The following is a 27,996-nucleotide window of genomic DNA, read 5'->3' on the forward strand; positions in this document are numbered from 1 at the left end:
CCTTGATCCACCAGAATCATTATTGTGTACTCAGACTGGCAGTAACTCTCCAATGTTTCAGGCAGAGGACTTTCACCTCACCTCCTACCTGATCCTTTTAACTGGAGAGGCTGGGTTTTTAACCTGGAGCCCTCTGCATGTCAAGCAGATGTTCTACCACTGAGCCACAATGCCTCCCTGTAACAAGAAGTACAAATTGTTAGGTTGATTCCCTCTGATGTTAGTGAAGCTGATTTTGCTAGTTCTTTTCTTCTTCAGCTATTCCTCCCCCCCTAATGTTCATGGGGGGGTCTCCTGTCCCCCAGGAGTAGCATTGGGAGAGGGCGTTTTGGGCTGCAGTGGTAGGCAATAATGTCATGGTCTGCTGATGGAAATTTTCCCATCAGCAGTAATTTGGGGAGTGATCCAAGTCATTGGTCATCTGCAGTGAATAATTTTCAACTGTATATGCATTTTGTTGCAACTCCCTACCCACATTTCAGCAGAATTAGACACATGTAACTGTGTTACTTGTACTGGATGAAGGCAGTGTTTGCCTATATATACAGATTTATAGTTCCTATGCTGACCAGATATTCTCAGTGACCACAAATTTTTAAAAAATTAAAAGTCCTAATTTTATTAAATCAAATCAAGTCAAATTTAAATTAATTGCTTCACATCTGTGGAGAGCTCCCTTCTAGATGGGAATCCTTATCAAAAGGCAGGGACAGCAGAGGGCCCAGCTTTTTAAAACCACCAAAAGTTATACAATGCAGTCTACAATGGAGGATTAAAATTGGTATGCTTCCCTCTATCTTTACCCCAACAATTGGCAAGCACAGCTTTTCAGTATTCTGCCTAGGAAATACTGCATTATTTGATGCAGATTCCTTCATGGCATAGGGGAAAAACAGAAACCCAGTGGAACTCTGCATCTGCATCTGACTTTAATTAAAATTGTGATAGCTTTCAACTTTAAGCTGCTTTGGGAGCCAATCTGGCTGCAAAAGTAGGGCATAAATATATTGATTAATTAATTACATGAATTAGGACGTTGTTGAAGACTAGACACTTTTTAGTAACATTAGATTATCGCATACAAAAGCTTATTTGTACTGCAGCATCCTTCTTCTGCAGAACTCAGACTCCTTATACTGTTTCTGAGGGAGGGTCTCCCATCCCCTAAGAGCAGAATTCCAGTCCGACAATAGGAGTTATGCATTATGTAGAATGAGATGAGATGACAGGGCAAAGTTAGGTGAAATTCCAGATTGTGCCAGTTCTGAGCACAAGTATGATGTATGTGCTTAGTTTTTTTTAAGCTTCCATAGGAATAAAATAGCCTTCTATTTATTCAATAAACTAGAGAGAAAAGTTTAACATTGCCCTCTCCTCAGTGTTCTCAGTTTATGCAATGAGATTTCTTTTGAAGTGGGACAGCATTCAGAAATGGAGGGTCCACCTCAAGGCAGAATGCTTCTACTTCAGTGTGTCTCCTCATTCTAGGTAGTGTATAGAATGGCTTTTTTACTCCAAACCAAAAACATTGTCAAAAAGCTGATTTCATATTTTTCTCCTAAACAAAGCTAATTGTGTTTCCTTCAGTCCCTTATGCTTGTTGGTTTAAGTGTCTGAGCAAATCTGTTGAATCATTTGTAGATGTCTCCTCCTTCTCTCTCCCTCTCTTCTGTAGCCTCTTGCACCTTCTAATCCTGAGGGTTGGAAGACATATTGTGAACAGGGGGGGCAGCATAGGGAAAGCTTCAGTTTGAGGGGGAAATCTCCTGCGTGAGCTTATAAAAGTCAAGTTCTACTACAGGAAGCAGGGGGTTATCTTTGCCATTTCCCCTTTCTTTCTGTAGCATCCCTCCTTTCCCCCCCCCCAACATCCTACTCTGTTCATGTGGGTCATCCTTACTTTGGGGGAGGCACTGGAGGTTGCAAGCGAAATGGAGAAAGATCAATTCAGTGATCTCTTTCCTTTCACAGCTTGGAGAATCCAACTATCTCTTCCCACAGGTATATTTTCTAAACCTTGAGCACATATGTGCATGGGGGTGGTGATTGGTCCTCTCATAACATGCTCCATTAAGTGCTTGTTAGGTTGCCACATGTGTGTATTTATGTGCCCTCAGGTCTGGAAGAAATTGCAAAAGAAAAAGAGAAACTGAAAAAGGCCAAAAGCATTCACGTCAAAGAAGAGATGTTTGAAACTTCTGAGGAAAAAATAAGCTGTTTAAGCCCAAGTCAGTGTGATCAGAAAGAAGATCTCAAAGAGAAAGACAGCACAAATCTGTTCCTGCAAAAACCTGGCTCTTTTTCAAAGCTGAGCAAGCTGCTGGAGGTGGCAAAAATGCCTCCCGAGACTGACATCATATCCCAGAAAGCCAATGGCAGTGCTGCCAATGGGTGCTCATTATCTTATCAAAACAGCTCTAAAACCTCACTCTGTAGCCACCAGCCCTCTGTATCACAAAGCGGTGGCGAAAAGTCCGATCCAAATAACCTCTTCAACCCTCTCGCTGGTGGGCCAGGGAAGTTTTACAGTTCTCCATTGATTTCAAATGACCAGCTGTTAAAGACTCTTACGGAAAAGAGCAGGCAGTGGTTCAGTCTTCTGCCCAGGACTCCTTGTGATGACACATCGGTGACCCATACGGACCTACCGGCTGCCGCCGCATCTTCACTCACTCCTCACTCTCATCCTCCATCCAAGTCGCCTTCACCTGTCCCATCTCCGCTGGTTGGTTCTGCCTCTTCGCCAAGCCCAATGGGACTGAGTCCTTTCACATTATCACCTCTTCAGGTTCGTATCCCATTATATTTTTAGAAGAGTCCAATGTTGTTTTCTTTGTACCCATGTCTTTCTTTCTTCCTTCATTTTTGAGATGCATAGACAGCCCATCAAGGTATAGGTTTTAAAATGATGGAACTCTACCTTAGGTTCTAAATGGTTTGACATTATCATTATTTTGATCTTTATGCCCTGCCTCATAGGAATCCAAAGTAGTTTATGACATCATGCTCCCATGCTCCATTTTATCAGATTAGAGTGTCATACGAGGACCTGGAAAACCTAAATTCAAATAACTGCTCTGCCATGGAAGTTCACTGGGTGATCTCAAGCCTGTCATTTACCTCAGAGAATTGTTGTGAGGATTAAATGAAAGTCAGCCTCTCTGGGCCCTGATTGGGGGGACTGGAACTGGGTGAGGCAGATCAGGCTAATTGAGGGTGAGTAGCTCAAGGTCACCCAGGGAGCTTCCACAACACACTAGGGATTCAAACCTCAATCCCTAGTATGATATTCTTACCACTACACCATGCTGGCTCTGGCAAGTTGGCTGTTATATTACATTATCTAAAGTGATTTGAAACGAGTTTAATATATTCTTCCTGCTAAAATCATACACATAAGACTGCAAGGGGTGTTCAGGAGGATGTAGACTGTGTTCAAAATTGGCCATCTGGCCCATCCGTTGTTCTGAAATTTACAAGTGGCAGGCTTTTCAGAGCAATAGCAGGAGTTCATCTTCTTCAGATCTGTTTTCCCTTTCCAGAGTCACTTAAAAATCAAGGACACCTTGACAACCATAGATTAAACATGAAGTGTTTATCTGGAGAGCCAGCTTGGTGTAGTAGTCAAGAATGGCAGTGTCTAATCTGGAGAACTCAGTCTGATGCCCCACTCCTCCACCTGCAGCCAAATGGGTGACCTTGGGCCAGTCACAGATCTCTCAGGGCTCTCCCAGCCTCACCTACCTCATAGGGTGTTTGTTGTGAGGAAGGGGAGGCGATTGTAAGCCACTTTCAGTAGTAAAAAGTGGTGTACTAAAATATTCTGATGGGATGAAACGGCTTCTTAAGAGATATTTTAGAGAACAGGAAATGATAGAGGAGGCCAGCAGCCACGCACAGTGCTCTAAAATAATCTTGCAGGGTGTTCCTGGATATACTTACTGTGAAATATCATATGTGGGTCCTTCCAAATAAGGAACTCACAACAACTACTGTGTGGGCTGTGGAAATTTTATGGCATATTAATCAGCATGTCAATTATCAGCAAAGTTAAGCTGTACATTTTCACGTACGTAAATTGACTTTCTTGCACTGGCTTTTTGTTGATCTCTTACTCTGTATTTTGATAGTTTGCTGTTTAATTATAAAAGGTTGCTGACTAGGGTGGCCCATTGCAGGTTGAGAATTCCTGGAGATTTGGGGAAGGAAGCCTGGGGACAGTGGGGTCTGGGGAGGAGGAGGAGCAAATCAGGATATAACATCATGGAGTCCACCGTCCAAAGCAGCTATTTTTTACCCCAGGGGGACTGATCTCCGTTCTGGAGATCAATTGTAATTTGGGAGCTCTCCATCCTTGATGTGGATAACCCTATTGTTGATCCCTGTTTCATATGGTACCATGATGGAAAACCTTCCTGGGCCATGCATCCTTGAGGGACCACTTGCCGCCTTATGCCCTCCACAGGGCCCTTTGTTCTGCGAGCGCTAATCTTTTGGAGATTCCTGGCCTAAGGGAAGTTCACCTGGCCTCATCCAGGGCTAGGGAATTTTTGGTTCTGGCCCTGACCTGGTAGAATGAGCTCCCGGGAGAGCTAAGATGGAGCTGTCAGTTACACAGGGCCTGCAAGACGCAGCTTTTCCACCAGATCTTTGGTTAGGCCAGGGCAAGGAAGATCATGAGCCCCTCCCCAGGCTGAGCTCAAACCCTCATACCCTAGGTTAACCCTCATACCCTAGGTGGGGTTGGAGCAGGACAAGGTGGAGGGGAGAGTTTCTACTGCTGCCAGAATGTGTGGTTGTTTGTATGGAAGGGTTTTAATGGGGTTTTGTTGGGCCTAATGTTGTTACCCACCATGAGCTGCCTGTGGGACTGGTGGGTTATAAATTCAAGAATAAATATTTTTTAAAACCTAACAAAATCCTTCATTTTGGTCAGTTGTCATAACTTTTAAAGCTGTTTACTAACCCAGAGTTCTGACATGTTTTATATGTTTGAAAGTATTGTCTTGTGGTTTCAGCTTTCCTTAGAGTGCTGTAGTAGGACTAATGATGATGCATTTTTTTAATCCACTTTTGATCTCGCAGATGAAGACAGGATTGCCTGTAATGGGACTTCAGTTCTGTGGATGGCCTACTGGAGTAATAACATCAAATCTTCCATTTTCATCTCCCATGCCTCCCATGGGGTCAGGGCTAGGATTGTCTGAGGGAAATGGCAATTCATTCTTGACACCCAGTGCTCCAGCTAGTAAATGTGAATCACCAGTGCCACAAGTAGAGAAACAAACTTCTACACCTTGTACAGTGGTTGAAGTAGCCAAACCAGTTGATTATCCTAGTCCAAAGCCCATTCCAGAAGGTAAGTATCACTTCCTTGCAACAAGGCTGGGGGGTCGGGTCGGGTCGGGGGAGTCATTTTTAATTTTAGAATTTCGGCTATCAGTGCTTGGATTTGAATTTAGTAACCAGAATATCTTTTTCAAATATCCTGAAGAGAACCTGAGATCTATACAACTGATTTCTCTTAAGAAGCAAGTGGCCTTGTATTTATTTCCCTTATCAAAGAGGCTTTGATACAAGGAATAAATAGAAGGAAAGGAAAATAACCATGCACTGTCAGCTGCATTGTTATTTCTTCTCCGTACCAATAAAGCAGGTTCTGGACACAGGCCAGAGATTTTATTGTTTATATTAATGTTTTTCAAGTGTGTCTTTAAAAAAAAATCTCACTGTTTTGATTCAGAGATGCAGTTTGGCTGGTGGAGAATCGTTGACCCAGAGGATCTAAAAACTTTGCTTAAAGTATTACATCTCAGGGGAATTAGAGAAAAGGCCTTACAGAAGCAAATACAAAAGCATATGGATTATATTACTGTAGCCTGCCTCAAGAATAAAGATGGTATGTAACTGACATGTCACACACACCTGACTCCAGTGGCTTAAGGACAACTAGAAAGTAGCAGTTTTTCAAGAATACCATCTATGAGCCAACATGCCATGTCAATACATTTTCCCCCAGAAGAGTCTTTTAAGAATTAATGACTTCCCAGATTTTGTTTGAAGCTAGAAAAATACAAGTACTGTTGCATTCATACACATATGGATGCATTTTTTTCCAGCTAACTGGAGCCTCTTAAATGCCAAACTTCTTTACTGATTTCACTCAGAGGCTACAAAATACTGTTTTGTTCTGAATTGTTGTTTAAAAGTTCATCATCTTTGACCTCACTGTAATATTATATCTCACCCAAGAATAGCACTCCTGACCTTGCAAAGTCTGGTTAAATTGAAAGTTGTACTAAAGTAACTCAATCTGATTCCCAAATACAGCTGCAATTATTGAAGTACATGAAAATGATGAAAACCAGGTAACACGAGATATTGTGGAGAACTGGTCCACAGAAGAGCAAGCCATGGAGATGGATATTGCTATTCTTCAGCAGGTAGAAGACTTAGAAAGAAGAGTGGCATCTGCCAGTTTGCAAATCAAGGTAAAATGTGCTGTAGTAAACGTCAACAATTCTACTCAGTAATAAAGTTTGAGTCTAGTGGCACCTTTAAGACAAACAAACATTTCATTCAATTTGTCTGTTCAGTAATGTTATTGCAAGAATTCTAACTCAAGGGTGTTAACAGTGGTTCTTTCACAGTTAATGATAAGGCCCTTCTCAATAAAGTCCTGAGTGGGGAGAAAGCCAACATGGTTTCATAAGTGTAGTAGTATTGCCTAGGTTGAAATGAATAAATCCTTTCCTTAAGAAAATGAGAGATCTTTATACAAAGTAGACAGTAGGCATGGTGCTCTGGTTAGATCTTCAGAGAAGAAATGAGAATCTGGATTGCAACCCACCCAACTAGAGGTTATAGGGGATATGGTACTGAACATGTCATAATTAACCTCTAGCAAAAGAACCGCGGAGCGTGGCATCACCACATTCTGCATTGTCATGTCTCTGCTCCAATGAATTGGGTGCCTCTAGCAGTCGTTAAAGGAGTCCTGAATGTGATGATGTGATCTAAAGCAGTGGTCCCCAGCGTGGTGCTCGTGGATACGATGGCACCCTCCAACACCTTTACTGGTGCCTGCCGAGTGTTTTTAGAAAGCGGTTTGTGCTGGTTAGGGGGTTTCCCAGCCAGAATTCTGATTAGGCACTGGAGATTTGATTGGCTGCACGGGTTTTTTTTTAAATGTTGATTTGGCAGCAGCTCCCACCTCAACACAAAGATCTTTGCTGTGTAACTGGAAATAAGCTGAGACAGTAGTCTTGGTGTGGCTGGTTCTGCCTCCTCCTGCAGCTGTTTGGTGCCTGTGCCTCACAAGCACTGTCGGAATTTCAGACATTCCAAAGGCTGAAAAAGGTCGTGGACCTTTGCTCTATGTGTGTAGACCAAATGTGTCCCCCACAGTTCTAAGGTACATCTCTGGAGTCTTTTGGGTTGCTTTTTTCCCTCAAATGGGAGTCACATGACAAACCACTTGTCCCAAAAATCTAGACCCAAAAATCCTACTGGATGAAAGAGAGCCAGCCCTCAGGTATATCTATAGCACCGCTTTCTGTTTCACCAAGTTCACCATGGCAACCGTTACCCTCCAGCTGCTTTGACAATGATCATTTGTTGCCAAAAAACAAAAAAGTAGTGGTGGTTCTTAGTGGTCTTTTGGAGATGATCAGTGGATTTTTTTAAAAACTGGATTAAATTAACAAGTAGAATAAAGGATACAAACAGAAAGGAACTTCTGGTCCTGCAAACAGTGGGGGAGGGGGGGGCTTGTTTTCCCCAGAATTCTCTTTCCTACTTCATCCCCTCCACAATAAACTTCAGGAATAACAGGGGAAGGATAAGTGGTACTCAAGAATCTATTGTATTAAGGAGAAAGCAGCATGGGTTTTGGGAACCCACCTATCTTTGAACTAATAATAGAGACTTGCACAGGCTCCAGTGGAAAAGGGTGAGAAAGTCATTCTGCCGATGGGACTTCTTCCATCTGCAAAAACACTCTGGGGGAGATTTCAATGTTGTTTCTACAAAACTCATAGCTTAAATGCTTATTACTACTGAATCCAAGTGGTATGGGAAAGAGAGGCCTACACACTCTTTGGTCTTCTCAAGGGGCTAACTCAAAGCCCGCTGTCCAAATGTTGTTTACAGTAGCAAACAAACCTGTGCAAACCTTTCTATTAAAATGTAGGGTTGGATGTGCCCTGAGCCAGCATCGGAAAGGGAAGACCTGGTATATTATGAACATAAGTCAGTTACTAAATTGCATAAGAAGCGAGACGGTGACGGTGCTGGTGGAGAAGAAGGCAGTAGCGGTACTCTAGAGCGGAAGAGTGACAACCCTCTAGATATAGCAGTAACCAGACTTGCTGACTTGGAGCGGAACATAGAGCGAAGGTATCTGAAGAGCCCCTTAAGTACCACCATTCAGATCAAACTGGATAATGTGGGCACAGTTACTGTCCCTGCTCCTGCACCATCCGTTAGTGGTGATGGTGACGGGTAGGTTATTGAGATTAACTTGAAAAATTATTGTGCTTCTTTGCTAATTGGAGCCTATTTTCTATTGTGTGTTTTTTATCTACGTACCTTCTTGTGTGTCTTCTGATCCACACGGGTCACGTTATTTATGCATGGTGCTTTGTAAAGGCTTCGTTTTGTCTTGTTATTTTCTTTTCCGTTACTTATGTTAATCCCGCAAAAAAAATTTTTATCTTACATTTAACTGGTTGTGACTGAGCTTTTGAGGCACGTAGCCGCAGTCTGTGCACTACATCAAATTTAGTTGCTTCAGCCCTTATTACCCTCACTTGGCTGTGTATGTTTTTTGTGTTGTTGTTGTTGTTTTTTTTGTCATTGCTTGGCTTTCAATGTGACAATGATTGTTCCACGTTCAGAAATTGATGAAAATGGATGTGACCTGCTTAATTTCTCTATATTTCAATGCAGAATGGAAGAGGATATTGCTCCAGGGCTAAGGGTATGGAGAAGGGCATTGTCAGAAGCCCGCAGTGCTGCACAGGTAGCTCTGTGCATTCAGCAGTTACAGAAATCAATAGCATGGGAAAAATCTATTATGAAAGTTGTAAGTGTTGTGAACTGATTTTTTTCTGTATCCTATTTTCCTCCTTTCAGACACCTCAACTGATAGTGTATCTTTCGTTTCTGCCTCTTGAAAATTAGAAAACTGAACTTTGTACTCTTTTTTTTTGTTTTTTTACACATTGGTTAGCATAAAGTTTGAGGGGTTTTTACCAGATTCAGTATTCTGAACTTTCTTATGAGAAATAGCCCTTCTTACTGGTATATTTTGACCATAGTATTCCTTTCCTCCCCCTAAAATAAGCAAACAAACAAACAAAATGGGTAATTTTAGGCTTCTCTGGGGAAGGACACTGTACAAACGGGGGGGGGGGGGAGACCCTTCCTGTGTCATTGTTATGGGAATTCAGTGTCAAAGACTGCAATTAAAGGCTTTTTCAGAAAGATAAGATGCAAAGCACATGCTTAAAAAGATGTGCATGGCTTCTTTGCATGTCCACTTAATACAGCTGTACATGCAGATTGGACAACTGTACAAGCGCATAGGCTGAAATGTCCATGTCCGCATAGAAATGACAAATTAACAAGCACTGCTGTGTTAATTGCATATTTTGCATGATTTTGCATGAATCCTGGGCATCAGATTTCTGAAAATTAAGCTTTTTTATACTATAGCATTCAGTGGGGAAATGCTAACATTTAAACTATGAATATGTTATTGCTGAAATAACTAACTCTTTTTCCTACTGTTATGCTTTTTTGAACTTCCAGATTTTCTTTATACCCGTTGTTCTGACCCATTCGTTACCTGTATATTATATCTGTGCTGTAGGCTCTGACAAAAGTATCTTCCTTTCTATTCCTTTCCTTGAAATGAGTTTTCAGTGGTATTATCAAATATCATATATATTTATGGTATTTCCAAAGTGAGTATAAGGTACAATCAAGCAGATTCTGCTACATTCCCAAAGGCAGCTATATTGTGAAGAACTTATTCTATGATAGTTCATGTTTTTCTTCTCAGTGATTAGAGTGCCCAACTCAGACAAAGGGGGGCCAGGTTCAAATCCCCACTAGCTATGAAACCTACTGGCAGTGCAATGTTAAACAGAGGAGCACTCTTCTAAGTCTATAGAAGCCAGTGGGCTTACAAGGATGTAACTGTGTTTAGGATTGCACTGTGAGTGACTTTGGACACTCCAAATCACTCTCTCTCAGTCTAACATACTTCAAGGATTGATGCAAGGATAAAATAGGGGACTTCACATTCCATCTTCCCCTCCCTTCTCCTTTTGCCATGACCAAGAAAGTTCTAAAAACTCGAGCCCCCAAAGCTGGTTTACGAAACCTGCTCCTGCAGGAGAGTTTTGCCTTTTTATTCATGGCCTGAGTACAGAGGCAAGTGCCATCCTGCCCTACTCATTCCAAACTGCCATTTTATTGCTCACTTAGAATGTACCTCAGTTTTCATAGAATCATAGAGGCCATCTAGTCCAACACTGCTCAATGCCAGATTAGCCTTTCTAGCATTAGTTTTTGCCTTTCTAGCATTAGCTCTTAGAATCATAGAATCATAGAGTTGGAAGGGGCCGTACAGGCCATCTAGTCCAACCCCCTGCTCAACGCAGGATCAGCCCTAAGCATCCTAAAGCATCTTCTAGTAAACAAACACACACAGTATAGTTTTGGGTTCCTGCTGAGGAGAAAAGCCACATAAGATATATCCTAACGAACAGTGAAAGTTTCCTTCAGTAGTCCCTTTGCTGAACTTTGATGGGACTGTTAATACCAAGAGCTATCCCAAATCCTCAGACAAGTTGGTTGGCTGAACCTGGGCTGTGCCTTTTCCCCCTCCCATGCCTGTAAAAGATAGAGCTCATTCTAGTCCACACTATCCCTGTCACTAGCAACAAGATAAGACACCTCACAAAATTAAATGGAGCACTACCATCTATAATCATTCTGAGAGGTACCAATTTTTCTTGCACAAAAAACCCAAACAAAACAAAAACAGGATGGTCTCCCTATCAAATATCCTTCTACTCCTGAAAACTGGAACACAGTTTGCCCAGTAGTTCAGGAACATTACTATCAGGCCAAAGTATAGAAAATGTCTTTCTTTGGTGGTTGGCACCAACTCTAAAAGTTTTCACAAAATGTCTAGCAGTTAGTTCTCTTCAAATTACAAAATATCATAAGCTTCCCATTCTTTGACAATGCATTGCTTGTTGAATACCAACTCCAACATATATACCACTTTTACGCTCCTTTAATCTTTGGGTCTGGGCATCAACCCAGAGAAATCAGCCATTATGCCCATAATGTAAGCTCCATTTTATCTGAGCTATTCTCATAGCTACTATAGATTGCATCTTCTTTCTACAAGACAAGAGTTTATACAATCTTTGCTGTTAAACCCATGTTGCAGCCTGTGTCTTCTTGGACTAATGGTATTTAGAATTGCAGTCATCTCATATGCATGTCTTTAAACTGCATGTTTTCATGTGCACATCTACAGTCACTGCTTTCAGCCTTTTCCAGTTTGCTTGGGATTACCACTGTATGGTTTTCACCATTCTGGCGCTAATCCTAATTTCATGTCTGGTGGACAGACAAGATATATCTATTAAGAAGAATGCCTCTCCATCAGCAAGTTCTCACTACTATAGTGACCCCTTCAGGACAGAAGAGCTTCCTGTAAAAGTCAGTTGTGCTTGAACTTGGAAACATTAGAGACTGCATGTTAATTTACATTGCAGTATGAAATGTCCTCGCATGGACTCTACTTATCAGGGTTGTGTTGGTAGCAACAGATGTAAACAAACCACATGGACCAGCATCTTGCAGCCTGTGTACTGTAGCATCAGAACTGTGGACATTTTCCTCAGAGCCATACATTTCCTGGGGCATGAACATTTCTGCAGAGAGAGGAGGCACAGTGGTTCAGAATTGGTTCTGGAAAGTTCCCTCCCCTGTACTAAGACAGAGGAAGGATACAGAGAGGATCCTTGGATTTTACCTTATAACTAAGAAGTGGGAAGCTAAGTAGGCTGCTATGTATGCTTTTCTGCCCCTACTGTGATGTGGAATCTAATAATGGACTGAGACAGTGGCATGCTAGCAGCATCTTACTGGCTACATCAGCCATGATTCATGCATCTTCCAGGTGTGGACTAGAGACCTCCAGGAATTTCCACTAATCTCCAGATGACAGATTGCATATTATTTATTTATTTAAATCCCATATTCCACTGTTCCTGGAGATAATGGCTGTTTTTGGAAGATAACATTTATGGCATTATATGAGATTCCTCCCTAAAGCCCACCCTCCCACACTCCACCCTCAAATCTCCAGGTATTTCTAAACCTGCAGTTGGCAACCTTACTCATCTACTGCCCAAATGATAGTGCACCCCCTAGATCATTGGATCTTGAGTTGGCATTAGAATACTTTGCCATAGCCAGTATCTCCAAAACTGAATCTATGGAGAGTTCATCCCTTCAGGCAATAATATCATCTATGAGGAATGAGATGGTCTTATGTTAAGTGGGGGGGGGGGTTGTTCCTAATACTGAACATCACAGCTTTCTTCCCACATCAGCCTCAATTCCTGGCATTTTGGCATATGTTTTACACCTTAAACTTCTGTTATCTGGTCTGCTATCTCTTTATTTCATATTGACAGTTAATATGGTTCGGTGTCTTCCCAGAGTATTATTAAATGTTTTTAAAGGGATGATCCATGTCCACCCTTCTTCTAAAAGCATGGTTCTCTCTTGGAACCTCTTTTGTCCAAACTTAAGAGGCATACCTATGATAACTTGTACATTCAGACATCTGTTATTCAAAATTGCATTTTTGGTGGCCGTTACATCTTCTAGGCGAGTTGTGCGTTCTGAGAAAAATATCATTTACTGCATTCCACCCTAATTTAATTCCCCCCCAAACAAGCAGTGTCCAGTTTTCATATTATGCATTTTTACCTTATGCTGACCTTGAAGATTGTTTAGAACCATGAAGATTGTTTAGAAACTTCAGTTATCTCAGAATATGCAGCATATTGCACCAGTTCTTAAGGAGTTTCACAGTTGCCTGGCCATTTCTGGATCTAATTCAAGGTTGTTTTAATCCTTAAAGTATTTTATCATCAGGAATAAGAATACCTGAAGGACCTTCTGTCCAGATCATTATTATTGCAGGCCCTGTTTCATGTTCCCCTAACTTTGGTCAGAAGGTGGATTGCTATGAAGGATAGGGCTTTCTCAGTAGGAGCATCTGAACTTTGAAAATCCTTTTCTTTTCACTTTACCAGGCCCTCTTTTCTGACCATCTTCAGGCCATAAATTAAGATTTAAAACCATTAAACAAGCTTTTAATTAATAGATAATTTCTTTCTTGGTTGTCCCCCAGTGGCACTGCTTTATTAGTCAAGGTTGTTCCCCCTTCCCCAGCTGATGTTAGTTTTTGGTGTAGTTTGGTTTTAGGGATGATCATAACTTTAATTGTTTCATTAACATTTCATCAATACATGATGTATAAATCTGAGTGTGTATATGGGCTCTCTACTCCTCCAAATCCTTACAGCAGTTTCTAATCTCTCTTTCTCTCTCTCTCTCTCTCTCTCTCTCATACACACACACACACACACACACACACACACACACACAAATTTGATCAAATGCTTTGGGAAGTGTTACCAGAAAAAAGATAGCTAGTTCATGGATCTGGTGTCCTAGAGATCATAAGTATGTCAGTCTTTCTTTTAAGAACTGCTTCATATAGTACTCAATCCTACACAGATGCAACTTTTATTTAACATATCTAACAAGTAAATTCCATGGTAAACTGGAGAGTAAATTCATTATCTGTGTAGATGGTGAAAGCCATAAAAATTGTGGCTTGAAGGGAAGGTCTCTACATACACCCAGGTTTGTGGGGAAAAAATTGACTTTGTAATTTAACCAAACAGGGGAGGGGGATTAAAAAACCTTCTTTATTAAACATAAATATGCTTTAGAAAAGACAGAACAGTGAATGCAGAGGAGTGCCTGTTAAATAAAAGAGATGAGAGGAAAACAAAGCCACACATCTGAGAATTGTCAGTGCAGAGTTGGGGATGGATGAGTGTTCTTAATTGTTTTCCCATTCTGTGAGTCTTTTCAGGGTCCCAACTTGTACAGTAATTTGAAGGCTGCATGTAGGCTTCAAAGGATGATTTTGCAGAACTGTTTTTGTTTTTTGCCTCATGTGCATATTTTGAAATGACAACCAGCACATTCCTCAGTGCTTGTACATGGAACAAAAAGGGAGTGGGGTATACCATTTTTCCACACCATGCTGTATGTGTTTCACACTTTCATACTAATTCTTTCATGGAAGTTCCTTTGTGTAAGAATGCTGTAATATGTGAAGTAGTCCTAAGCAGGCAGTCTCTCTAGATGAACACCAGCTATGCGTTTAAGAAAGAAATACAAAAGAAACAGACAGGAATGTTGCTCTTTCTTCTCTTCTGAGAGTCTGCATTAAGTGTAAATGTACCATATAACTGCAGACTCTGAATATGAGCTTTTAAATTATAAATGCATATTTCCTCCAGTGCATGTTAAGGACATACTTATCTGAAATAATTCCCTTGTCTTGTAGTACTGCCAAATATGTCGCAAAGGGGACAATGAAGAACTGCTGCTGCTCTGTGATGGGTGTGACAAAGGTTGTCACACTTACTGCCATAGGCCCAAGATCAATACAATTCCAGATGGCGACTGGTTTTGTCCTGCTTGCATAGCAAAGGTAATACTAACTGAAATGTGAATCCAAATTGTTTGGCAATTTAGCTGAAAAACACAGGCTTTCCATTTGCACATGTTGCAAATATTGCTTCACAGAACATTACATTTTAATGTTTTCTCAGTCTCCAGCAATTAACCATTAATATAGTCCTGCACAGAGATTCAACCAAATGTATATGTTTATTAGATGCATACTTCAAGAATATTCAACGTATGCAGAGGACTTGAAAGTGTCATGGGGAAAAAACATGTCTGGTTCACATAAGCATCCCTATCTGATTGCTTGGATGTGAAAGTTACTTAGCACAGCTGACAAGGATTCATTCTATACACATTGGATACTATATTTTCAGTGCACTTTAGAAGCAGATTTTCCTGTTTTGCGCAGGAAAATACAGCTGCAAAAGCATATTGAAAGTGTATTATTCAGCATGTGAGGAATAGGCCAAGATGCCTACACAGTGACTGTATGGTTACAAAGCCATTTGATGTTGCTTTAATGCAACTTCATCGATAAGACTGGGACAATTAACGGTAAAACAGTTTAGATCAGTGCATATCCTTCTGAACCCTGACTTAGCTGTGTTTGCAGCAATAGCACATAAAGCTGTTTCACAAGTAGAAGTAGTCAAGACACAGGTAGTCAAGACCTATGTCTTGACTACTTTTACTTGTGTAACGGCTTTTGACCTTCATGTAATCCCATAGCCTGATAGATGTCCACTTTCTTTGGGCAAAACATAGGAGACAAATTACCAATTAAAAAAAATTATACTGCAAACAGGCCTGTGTTTTTCCATCTTATCATGATGGTACATTTGTTCAGGAGATAGGATAGCTCTGCCTCTGTAATGTCTATACATTGTATGTGTGTTGCTTAGTGTTCATTGGGTAGGATTTAGAGAAAGTTTGCCTTCAATCATGATTTTACTGACCTAATCTTATATCCAATACTAGGGGCCAAGCCCGTTGCATTCAGGAATACAATGGGTGCTAGATTGGCCCTCCCTCCAGGACCTGGAAAGACTGCAGGCAGCTGTTAGGGAACTCACTGGCAGGGGCAGCTCTCAGGCATCAGGGATCTGCAGCCTTCAAGCCTTGGAGGGAAGTGGAAGGAGGAGGGGGTGGTCAGGGGTGGGGGTGGAAGGCAATTGGCTGACCGTTGGACAGACAGGCAAGCCGGTTGGAGGAGGAGGCACTCAGGGGCAAGACAGCTGCCGGATGGGGTGTTCTCTCACCCCACGATGGTGGGAGAGCGGCATGCCACTACATCGGGGTAGTCCACGTGCGTCAGGGGATTCCGTCCGCTGTGCGTACTCGGGAAGTGATGGGGCATGCCACCCTGCTGCAAGGACTGCCGCTATGCATAATTGGTCTAAGGCCTGGATCATAACTTTCAAATACTGGCTTAAAATACATTTTAGAACTGGGCCAAGCTATCTAATTCAACATATAAAAAATGACTCTTACTGCGCCAACTTGTTTTGTTATTGAGTAAAAAAATCGCCCAAATTAGATTTTCAGTCACCTTATTTCTACTCTCGAATGAATCAGCCATATTTTGAGCGTTGAAACAGAGATTATTAGATCTTGAATATTCAAATCTTTTTCCTGCTCAACCTCATATATATTTTCCTATCAAATTTGGTTTTCAAATTCATCATGGAAAGATGGCCCACTGTTTCTACAGTCTTGATGCTTGCCAGCGTAGAGCTGTCATGATGGCTAGGATGAATGTTGTCCCCTTTAAGGTGCTAGCTGGGAGATATCAGAAGATTCCATTTCAGGAGATGTTATGTTTATGCTTGGCAAACGTACCAGATTCAACCTAACACATTCTAGATAACCAGCTTCATGAGGTTCCTCATGAAGGACGTCTTTTCCCTTTATTGCATTCGAAAGGATTTGTAAATGGGGAAGGTGCATTTCAATACTTATTAAGCTATTATTCACCTGAAATTACATCCACGGTTGCAAAACTTTTGGTGGAAGTTCTAAAAATTGGAACTAAGCTCTTTTAGTGTACCTTATTTCAATTGTTCTGTTGTTCTTTATATCTCTCTCCAGCTGGTTGACTTTTTCTCACTTACACGTTGTAAAACTATGGAATGCCAATAAAGGGGATGGAATGAGTTATACTCCAGTGACTACAGTGCTTTATATGAGATTCTCATATAGAATCTCACTTTTACTTTCTCCAGACATTTGTTTTGTAATCTGTATGGGTCCCGCTAGCAGTTTTCCCTTTTCATCTCCATTTCATTTCCAACTTCTCACAAGTCTGTATCAGTGTCCATTTAATTGCTGTGCTCTTCAGACATGGAACAAAGTAAAACTGTTAAATAGACTGTGTCCTAAGAAGTCATACTTTCATTTGCTACACTGTGTTGTTTATTGTAATTTTACAGCTTTTGTTTAATGCTGATAGAGCAGTGCTGAATCATCACAGCAATTACAGTGATTAATTTTTAGCTTTTCAAGACAAGCATAGTATGAGAAGACAGGAGATTAATGTTGTCTATAGAACGCTCAAGTGGCCTTGTTTGTAAAAGGATGGATTAGTTAGTTTCTAAAAATCATTTCACTGGTATATAAATATTACGATATCTGAAATCTCCACATGATTTTGAGGCCAGAATTCGTGTCCCACTTTTTTTAAAGAAAGGAAATCAGCTTCTTTCCATGCTGATAGAAGGAAAATTTGCGACTTTGACTGGGCTTCTCAAGAAGAAGTGGGGGGCTGCTGGAGAGCTATTGAGCTTCCATGCACAAATGGAGCACTAGCCTGCAGTGTTTTAGATCCAGTCCAATTGTTTTCTAATTGATCCCAGTTAAGTAATTATCTCTCTTTTCCAGTGACTTTCATTATGTGAAATGCAGACGAAGCAGAAAACGCTTCCCATTGCAGAGCTCCACGTGGCCTAGCATCTTGTTCAAAAGGCCCTAAAGCCCATGTTCCTGTTCCTTCTCCATAGTGCCTGCATTATAGCAACATATAGTTTTGTGGCAAGCTAGGATGGCTAATAAGCACTGCCCTCAATGAAAATGGCAGTTAAAGTCACTGAACAGACAAATGTTTCCCTGCCTCTTGTTATGAATTGCCTCTTAGATCTTTCTGTTAAAAGCACTACTGGTGATCTCATTCTAGAAAATACAGAACCATTTTGTCAATGAGGATACAACATCAATTTGCCTCTTGCGTTTTTCCTTAATTTATTCTAATTTTTTCTTTCTGCTGCAGGCAAGTGGTCAAACTTTAAAAGTGAAAAAAAATCCAATCAAAGGGAAGAAGAGTACTGACTATAAGAAAGGCAAGAAATTGCCCTTAACAGTAGAGATGGAGGATGAGGACTCTGCAACTACAAGCAACTCAATAAAAAAAGGGAAAACAGACCCCAAAAAGAGAAAAGCTGATGAAAATGTTTCTGTTAGCTCATCAAAGCAAGAAAGTGTTTCCCCTGTGAAGAAAGTTAAACAAGATGAATCCAAGGACCTGGCTTTATGCAGGTACAACCCACATTAGTTTACTTATTCTGAATTTGGAAGTCAAACTGAGCTTCAAATTATACATAGTAGTCCCCGTGACTGTGTAGGACATGGAGTCCTATAAAGAAATTCTGTCATTATGAGTGGCTGTGGCTGTTTTACTGCTTTTGTCATAGACATTTGACGTTAGGATTATTACCCAAAAAATGCTTAGAATCTAGATGTTTGTATAAAGAATTACAGGCTGCTTGCTCACAGGGAAAGGAAAATGCACCCCTGCAATGACAGCATCAGCATTTGAAGTGCTTGGAAGTCTACTTGTATCATGCTGCCTCAAATGGTCTTGAACTAGAAAAAATTCAACCAATTGGCTGGTACAAAAATGTAATCTTTTTGGTTATAATTATTCCAATTTATTTTGTATATATATTGCCTTCTTATCTATGGTGTACAAACATAAACCAAAACGGGTTCTGGATAACACTTTTTTTTTTTTTTTCAATAGCCTGTTTTCAAAGTTGTTTTTTTCCTCAGTGATTTTTATCATATAAATAGTCCCTCAGGCTCAGAGTTTCATGGAGGTTTCTTTACTGCTCTATGGAAGTGGTCCCCAACCTTTTTATCACCGGAGACCGGTCAACGCTTGACAATTTTACTGAGGCCCGGGCGGGGGGGTAGTCTTTTTCCGAGGGACATCTCCACCGGTGCCTGAGCCCCTGCTCCGCTTGCTTTCCCACCGGTGCCCCTGACTTCCTGCTGCCCGCTGGGGTTGCTGCCAGCAGCAGCTGCGCAGTGCCACGCTGAGGGGAAGCCCCAGCCATGGCAGCCCCTGGAGAGCACCAAAGGTGAGCCGGCCGCAGTGGCAGGGCAGCCCCCGAGGCAGCAGCCGGGGAGGAGGAGCCGCGGCCCAGTACCGACTGATCCACGTACCAGTCCTGATCCCTGAACCGGGGGTTAGGGACCACTACTCTATGGCATGAAACACTGAGGCTGAGGGACTATTTATATGATAAAAACCACTGAGGAAGAAAACAACTTTGAAAACGGGCTACTGAAAAAGGAAAAAAAATGTGTTTATCCGGAACCCGTTCAGGTTTACGTTTGTATATCATAGATATGAAACCAATATCTACAAAATAAATTGGAATAATTATAACCAAAAAGATTACATTTTGTACCAGCCAACTCGTTGAATTTTTCTAGTTTGGATTATTCCATTCGGCAAGTCTTCTTTCAAATGGTTTTAAAAGCACATCTTAGCTCTGTCCTCGTACTAATGATTGAGGGAGTGTCCCATGAGTGCCCCTGAAGACATTCTGCAGCATTCCCTTTAAACTGGAAGTAAATATATTTCTCCCCCTCGATCAAAAGCAGAAATCCCCAGGAATGCCACAAGTCATGCTCATAATGAGCACACAATTATGTCAATCTGGTAGTTTCCTGCTGTTCGTGTATGGCCCTTGTGTAGAAGCAGCCACAGTTAATGATGCTATGAGAAGCACAAAACGACATAGAAATTAATTTAATTATTTTTCTTAGTGTGATTCTTTCTGAATTGGAAACTCATGAGGATGCATGGCCTTTCCTACTTCCTGTAAACTTGAAACTCGTTCCTGGTTATCGGAAAGTTATTAAAAAACCCATGGATTTTTCCACCATTCGAGAGAAACTAAGTAGTGGACAGTAAGTAAATACTTACATAAACCATGTTAAGAAAAAGAAAACAATGTAAATTGAATAAACTTTTCTTAGTAAATTAATGCCTAGTGATTGCTGTATTTAAGTTTGACCATAGTGGAGAAGTACTGCAAAAATACACAGCAGACAGCCAGTGTGATGTAGTAGTTAAGAATGATGGACTAATATCTGACCCAGCTTTGAATTCCCACTCATGCCATTGACACTTGCTAGGCGACCTTGGGCCAGTCATGTTCTCTAAGCATAACCTACTTCATAGTTATTGTGCAGATAAAATGGAGGAGAGGAGAATGATGTAAGCCGCTTTGGGTCCCCATTGAGGAAGTCGGAATATAAATGGTGTAGTGTTTAGGAGCATGGACTTCTAATCTGGCGAGCTAGGTTTGATTTCCCATTCCCCCACATGCAGCCAGCACTGATAAAACTGTTCTGATTGAGCAGTAATATCAGGACTCTCACAGGGTGTCTGTTGTGGGGAGAGGAAAGGGAAAGGCGATTGTAAGCCACTTTGAGACTCCTCCTGGTAGAGAAAAGCGGCGTATATGAACCAACTTTTCTTCTTAAAAATAATTAAATAAATAATACTCAGTACACTGCTTTAAATTCATTCTGCTAGTGTTTCATCTGTTGAAAGACTTTTAGATCCCCTCTTTTGATTCTGTATCCCCCCAAATAGCATCTTCTTTGCTCTTCCAGGTACCCTAATCTTGAAGCCTTTGCTGTAGATGTCAGGCTGGTGTTTGACAACTGTGAAACATTTAATGAAGACGATTCTGACATAGGCCGAGCTGGCCACAATATGAGGAAACATTTTGAAAAAAAATGGACAGAGATTTTCAAAGTGAGCTGAAGTAATCACTGTCCAACATGTTTTCTTTATTTTTTTTCAAATGAGGATGAATGAGACCAGCAATGTGAACTGTATTTACATTAAAGTACAAGGCACATGCATAACTAATGACTGTTTTATTTTCTCCTTTAAAGTATCACAGAGGTGTGATACTAGTTCTTAAGGCTTCACTCCTATGGCAACCACAGCCCTTGGTTCTTGGTTTGTGTGTTTTATCAAACTATTTTAGGTAGAACAGGGAAGTACACCCAAAGAATTTAAAAGTAAGGGGTGTTATAGTGCAATAGCAATTTAAAATATATCAAAACGCACTGAATATTCAACCACCAGAGCTCTACTTGGGGAAAAAGATTCTGTTTTCCCTTTCAATAAATATCTATTTTTCATTTTTTTTTACTTTGTAGTTTATTTTTTAGTAAATGTATTTAATTTTATGAATTATTTATGATTAAATAGCATCCAGACTCTTCGTTTTCTGTGAAAAGGAAGAATTAGGGAAAAATTGCTTTAAATCTTGAAAATACAACAAGGAATGTTTTAAAATATAAAACAAAGCCAAGTAAAACTGTTTACACTGATGTGCTGTAATAAGCACGAAAAATTAAACTTTACTGTAGAGTTACAAGTACATTTATATATATGTTGCTGCATCACTTGTGTAGTTAAATTGTATTTCAAGACAGTGAAGAAAAAGAGACATATGTATATACTGTTCATTATTGTTTATATTAAGTCTTGTTTTAAATATGTATGATGTGTACATATTGTTTGCAGACATTATTGTTTATGCCTTAGAAGGATTGTAGCATTTTATTTTAGTTTTAAGGTAATTATAGCTATATGGCTTGTACAGTAACTATCCTCTACCAACACTGTGGAGTCTCCTTAATCTTTGTAGTGCCTGCCTTTAAAACAGGGTGTAGGGGATATTAGTTTTCCATTTTTCTATTTTGTTATATAATTTCAAGCCACCAGGGCCTCAAAATTCAAGTATAATCATTTGTATCCATATGGAATAAAAATTGTGACAATTTCCTACGCACACAGTATTTTTTCATAAAAAAACATTTCCCTCCATTTGCCTTGCCACAAAAATTACAAAAAGACATTTGTAACCACTGTGTTTTATCTACTGTGTGTTGTGGTGGCCTGTTGGAGGCAGATAGACCAGATTTTTTTTGTACCTATTTAAGAGTACTTGAAGTTTCATTTAAAACAAAAAGTTGTGGAAAAGGTAGCATTCTTTTTTTTTAGGAGTGTTTCACTAGTATGTGTGGCACGGATACAATAAAAGATTGTTTTGCAAACCAGTTTTTTTCCCTCTGTTATTTTAATTCTGTGTTTGTCCTATAAGAGAATTCTGCACCCCACCGGTTTTTGTTTTTCTGTTTTTCAACTGTAAATGAAAAAAATACATATTGTAAGAGATAGAGGCATAAGGATCTAGAAAACAGTGTATGCAAAAATACCTTTTTGATAGTTTTCTGGTGAAAATTTCTGGTGAAAAAAATAATAATGAAAGAATGGCTCTGACAGCCCCAAAAGCAAGAGGGTTCTAAATGCTGCTCAACTTTTCCACTCAGTTACGTCCAGCCAAGGTTCCTCCTATTCACCATCATTTTTTCATAAGTCAGATCGCATGTGACGTGTGTGGCAGAATGTTAACTAAAGCAAGAGGTAACTTATGGAGGTTCTTGTTTAGGGAAGGTGTTCATGTACTTTACAATGAGAACTTAACAATAATTGCTTTTGTCCACTTGCACTAACAACATAACCATAAAGAAGCGTCCCTGGTAACAAGCACCACTGAATAAATTGGAACTTGCCTTGAAGTAACTTGCAGAGATTGCTCCCTTGAACACCAAAATGGAAAACACTGAGGTGGTTAAGAGTTTAGTGAAAAGGTTCTAGAAACTAGAGTTGGACTTATTTATCTGAAGTACCAACACTATTTGGGGTGTTAATCCTATATGTTTGATGATAACATACCAAACTACACTGATGTCAGATGGAAACTTTATACTATTCAAGGCGACCAGTAGATGATCAAATGCCAAAGCAGAACAAAGTAAATTCTTCTCATACTTGGGCACCTGCTCAGAGAATCTTGATTGAAAAAGCTCCCTTCTGCATGCTTATATATGTTCTCCAGGTCTTGACTTCTGCTGCAGTTCTCAAGCTAAATTCTTCCTTAGTGGACCAGGGGCAACTGTCACTAGCTTTGCACAACAGTGTTGCAACAGGGACTTATAATATCCTGGATACTGAATTAAAGTGGCAAACTGGGATACTCATTTAAATGTTACTGGTACAACGAGGGTTTACATACTATCAAAAACAAAATCCCCAGCAGTGTCCAATTTCCGTATTTTATTGAAACGGATTTTTTATATTTTGCTAATAAGCTTCTAGAATCTCAACTACATACCAGCAAAATAAGATTATCTCTAAGTTTCCCTGCCCTACAACACATGACTCAAGTGTAGCTAATTAGTTTCTATAAATTATTCAGAAATATTTCATTACATTTATCCAAATTAGAGATCAGTCTTGTATCTCTAGTTGGTATACAAGAAGATTTGTTCAGCTTGACTTAGCCGCATTTATAGCCAAGCTCGTTACTAAAAGTTGTGATGAACTGCTCTAACACACAGTATTTCAGCTTTTGATTCCCTCGCTCTGTTCACTATTTTCATTCACAGCATAGGAAAACCACAGACCAGAAGTTCTTCAAGAATTTGTAACTGGTTATCAGTAAACAACAATTTTGATCTGAGAAATAGAGAGGCAAAAGAATTACTTCACATAATACAGAACACATAGTAAAACTACTAAAATGAACATAATATATACAATTTCACTACTGTATAGTAGGAATCAATCACTTCAGTACAATTCTACGGGCTAAATTCATGTATTTTGATGGTTTTGATGCTGATCTACTCTGGTCCCTACTCTGCTGTCATTCTCAGATGTGCACTTCGAAGGAAATAAATAGGAAAGGATGCATGAACATTTTAAAGACCAGAGTGAGAATGCCAGTAGCAGAAGTGTGGTCACCCTGACACTAAAAGATAACCACCAATAATTTTTCAATGAACAACTATGAATGTGCCCATCTAACAGAAAGGAGTTGTACACTTTTAACGAATATGAGATGGGACCTTGATTGTCTGGAATTTTAATGGTGCACAAGCTTTGTAAAGCTGCAGTTATTTTATTTGAACTCATCCAAAAGACTACTGTAAAATAGGCTGTTATATTATTCATGCCTCTTTCTGCATACTCCTGTTTGAGTGATACACAAAGCAATGAATTAGAAGAACTGGATGAGGACTGAACAGTATGTTCTAAGCTACTGACTTGCTAGATAACACTGGGTAAGTCTTGTCCATGAGCCCACAGACTTGTGGTGCTTTTTGTGCAATTATCTTTCTCTTACACTGCAGGATCCGGTAAAAGAGAAAGGCATCCCAATGAAGTCTCCTTACTGACTATGAACAATACAGGTTTATTTTTCAAACAACAACAGAATAAAAATAATATGTATTGCAACAAAAGTTAAACCATATAAACCAACATAATTCATTAGGAGGGGAATCCAAATGCCCAACTGTCTGCAGCTTCTTTCTTTTAAATATGCAGCGTCAACCAAATTGGAAACCACCAACCCCTAGGTCTGCTGTCCCAACCTCCTTTAATCATGCTACTGGCCAAAAGAACTGCAAAAAATAGTGTGGGTCCAGAGTCTTCTCTTAACTTTGCCAAGTTAGAAAGATGTCCTGTCAATTACCTAGAGGTGATTCACCAAGGGCAACCAGAAACAAGCTCTGGATTGCCTGCGCATGATGCTACCAGTCCTGTGTATGTGGCCATTAATAACAATGGCTGAAGCAGCTGATAGTCACTCAGACATGTAATTGTGCTTCCTATTTCTTCTGCTTAGATGTGGGGTTGCATAAGTATGACATTACATCAAATCCATGGTGATATTCTGTCAGCATATCCCTAGTAGTTGGGGCTTTCTGCACTGTGCATACAGAATTTATTTAAGCTAGATATTCCCTGTCATGTAAGGAGTTCATAGTCTGACACAGAGTGCTTGCACTCAAAAGCTCACGCCCTGAATAAATCTTTGTTGGTCTTAAAGGTGCTACTGGACTCTGATTTTATTGTGCTACTTCAGACCAACACCCACTTGAATCTATCCTCCTATGAGAGGCAGTATTCACAACTCTTGGGAGGGGAAGAAATGTTTGATGCTGTATGTGTCACAGGGAAGAGATGTTTGAGGCAGGGGATGCTACAACTCTTAATGGTGCAGGATACATTGTTCTTGCATTCTCTGTTGAAGGGTTAAAGAGGTAATGTTGGTGTTTGTGCCTCTAGATCCTGAGGGGGGAGCTGTGAGATGTGGTAGAGTGGGTAGACGGGAAAACGAGATAGTAGCATTGAACAGTGCTGTTAACTGAGTGCTGTTGCCTTTGGGGTTGTGGCCAGGATAGCATTTTTAAGCAGCAAGCCTTGTTGAACTGTCATTGTATGCCCCGAAGCATTCTGAGAATGGGGGCTTCACAATAAGTATCTGGAGGCCTCATTTTGATTGTATTTTGAGTTGATAGGATGACAGTCCATTTCATGGGTCTGATCAATTTAGCGAGCGAGCAATTTGCTACTTGTGAATTTTACTGCTGCCATTTTACATTAAGAATTATTTGCTAAAGGTATCCCCTGTGCAAGCACTGGGTCATGTCTGACCCTTGGGGTGACACCCTCTAGCGTTTTCATGGCAGACTCAATACGGGGTGGTTTGCCAGTGCCTTCCCCAGTCATTACCGTTTACCCCCCAGCAAGCTGGGTACTCATTTTACCAACCTCAGAAGGATGGAAGGCTGAGTCAACCTTGAGCCGGGTGCTGGGATTGAACTCCCAGTCTCATGGGCAGAGCTTTCAGACTGCATGTCTGCTGCCTTACCACTCTGCACCACATTTCTCCAAACCCCCTAAAATTCAAGCTTCACCTATCTCCCATTGGAAAAGATTTAAAATAATTTATTTGTTCTAAGTGCCTGCAGCAGTGTAGTTACATAACAATCCTGATATGATTACATCTGTTTGCAAATTTTACCAATGAGCTTGCACATAGGAATGTATTCCCTCAAGCACATGAGTGTGGAACGTGTGACTGACTGACCCTCTCCTCATGAGTGTTATGACCTAAGCTGTATGTCATCAGGAAATGACAGACTGGTTTCAATCTGTGCTGTTGAAGATGATCACTGAATTCACATGAGGTTGACATAACTAAAAATAAAGTCTTGAGTGTGTAGCCATGTTGGTCTGAAGCAGCAGAACAAAGTTTGAGTCCAGTAGCACCTTTAAGACCTATAAAGGTATCTGATGACCTTTGTACGAACACAAAGGCTTATACCTTGGATAAAACTTGGTTGGTCTTAAAGGTACCCATGGACTCAAACTTTGTTCTAAAAATACAGTGTTGAACTTGAAGGGCATCGTCTTTGACAGCATACCGGTCAGAGGCCACTCCTACCATCAACTGCACCCACGGGGGAATACATTACAGTGCAGTTAAAAATGCAGGTGTTGAATGCAGAATGCTAAACATTAAACTATAAACTGTTTTATTAATTACAACTTCTTTTGTTAACGACGTTATATATTTAAGTCATGAGGTTTATCATATTGTTGTTTTATGAAAGTTTCCAATGTAAACCACCCTGAGCTGAAAGGGAGGGTGGTGTATAAATAAATAATCGTTATTATATTATCATTGTTTTTATCTATCTTGTTACCCACCCTAAGCCTTAGGGTTTAGAAATAAAATTTTATTATTAACCTGCAAAAAAAAGTGTGAAAACATTGAACCTATTATTATAGTAAGAAGAGCTAAACACCGTGGTTTTTAATTCTGAGTACTGGACAGGCTTGCATATGTGTGCAAATGTTCCGCGACAAATGGCGGGGAGGGTTGCAAGACCAGCCCGACGCGTGGTGTTCTTAATATCCTTCTGCATTATTCTCGCCCCTCATTTCCAACCCACGCTGGGACACCCACTGCCTATCCCAAACGAGGGGGACAACATCACAAGAGCGACAGGCGGACGCCACAACTCTTCGTCACGGACCAGCCGCCGCCCTTTGCAGCGCCGGGACCGAGAACAGTGACGTCACCACGGCGGTGAGCTCCCCCCTCCCTCTTTTTACCTATCGACCAGCGCGGTCACGTGCGTGCAGGTGAGGCCGGCCGGGTTTTGATGGCTGCCTCCTGCCGAGGCAGAGAGCCGGCGGCCGTCACGTGACTCCGCGCCCAGCCCTGTTGTTCTCGCTCCTGCTCCGCCGTGAGGAAGCTGAGACCGACAGCGCAGCCGCAGGAACGAGGTAGGCTCGGGAGAAGGGCGGGGCTGCCCCCTCCCCATTCAGTCTAGGGTGGGTGTCTCACCGCGCTAGGGGGCGCCGTCTCGTTCTCTCCGCAGGGCCGTTAGGCGGCGGCGCGCGAGCGTCTTTCCCCAGCTTCGCGCGAGGGAGAGAACCCGTTTGCCACAGAGGCTCGCGCCGCGGAACGGTCGGGTGGGCGGGGCCGCCTGTCAGTCTCTGGGGGCCGAGGATGACCTCCGTGGCGCCCTCAGCTCTCTTGGTCGGCCGGTCACGGCTTGGTCGCGGCTAAGCGGGCGAGGGGCGTGAGGGGGCGGCGGCAGCGCTTGGTCGTGGATGGTGGGAGCACTCGTGACCTTTCGGCCCAGGGTGCCCGCCTGGACAGATCACGGTTCCCCGTCATAAACATTAAAATCAGGAGAGAGATTATTAAAAATATCACGTGGAGGGCAAAAGTGTTTGATTTGGCAACCTGGCAGCTACAGTGATCTTTTAATGTTAACTTTTGATTTCGTCAACTGTTGTTGTTTATTTTGTTTGTTTGTTTTTTGTAAACAGCCCCGAGATGGCTGTGCCAAGAGGGGCAGTTATAGAAATCAAATAAATAAATGAGAAAAGAGTCGTGGACTGCAGTTCTCTTCTTCCTGTCTGGCCTTTCCCCTGTTTATTTTTAACAATCTCATGAGGAATTGGAGAGAATTTGAAACTTTGCACACTGCCTTGTTTTATTTGGCCAC

General features: G+C 41.0%; 2 protein-coding genes across 20 annotated transcripts in view; both read left to right on the forward strand.

Moving 5' to 3' along the window:
* Positions 1-22,176, forward strand: part of BAZ2B (bromodomain adjacent to zinc finger domain 2B) — a 260,648-nt gene extending 238,472 nt beyond the window's left edge. For 13 of the 17 annotated variants that reach the window (XM_077319933.1, XM_077319936.1, XM_077319937.1 and 10 more), the window contains 10 exons: positions 2,118-2,788; positions 5,086-5,359; positions 5,744-5,899; positions 6,331-6,491; positions 8,192-8,502; positions 8,950-9,085; positions 14,687-14,833; positions 18,074-18,339; positions 19,858-20,001; positions 20,713-22,176. In XM_077319933.1, the coding sequence (XP_077176048.1) occupies positions 2,118-2,788; positions 5,086-5,359; positions 5,744-5,899; positions 6,331-6,491; positions 8,192-8,502; positions 8,950-9,085; positions 14,687-14,833; positions 18,074-18,339; positions 19,858-20,001; positions 20,713-20,866 (2,420 nt within the window). In that variant the 3' untranslated portion in view covers positions 20,867-22,176. The remainder of the gene's footprint in view (positions 1-2,117; positions 2,789-5,085; positions 5,360-5,743; positions 5,900-6,330; positions 6,492-8,191; positions 8,503-8,949; positions 9,086-14,686; positions 14,834-18,073; positions 18,340-19,857; positions 20,002-20,712) is intronic. The other 4 variants (XM_077319942.1, XM_077319945.1, XM_077319948.1 and 1 more) reach the window with 1 other exon arrangement.
* A 4,868-nt stretch (positions 22,177-27,044) lies between these two features.
* The window catches only part of WDSUB1 (WD repeat, sterile alpha motif and U-box domain containing 1), a 30,429-nt gene continuing 29,477 nt past the window's right edge, over positions 27,045-27,996 (forward strand). The window contains exon 1 of one of the 3 annotated variants that reach the window (XM_077319979.1): positions 27,045-27,065. The gene's annotated coding sequence lies outside the window, so the exon portion shown is untranslated. The other 2 variants (XM_077319976.1, XM_077319978.1) reach the window with 2 other exon arrangements.

This window comes from Paroedura picta, chromosome 2 (assembly GCF_049243985.1).
Source record: "Paroedura picta isolate Pp20150507F chromosome 2, Ppicta_v3.0, whole genome shotgun sequence".
In the NCBI taxonomy this organism is placed as follows: domain Eukaryota; kingdom Metazoa; phylum Chordata; class Lepidosauria; order Squamata; family Gekkonidae; genus Paroedura; species Paroedura picta.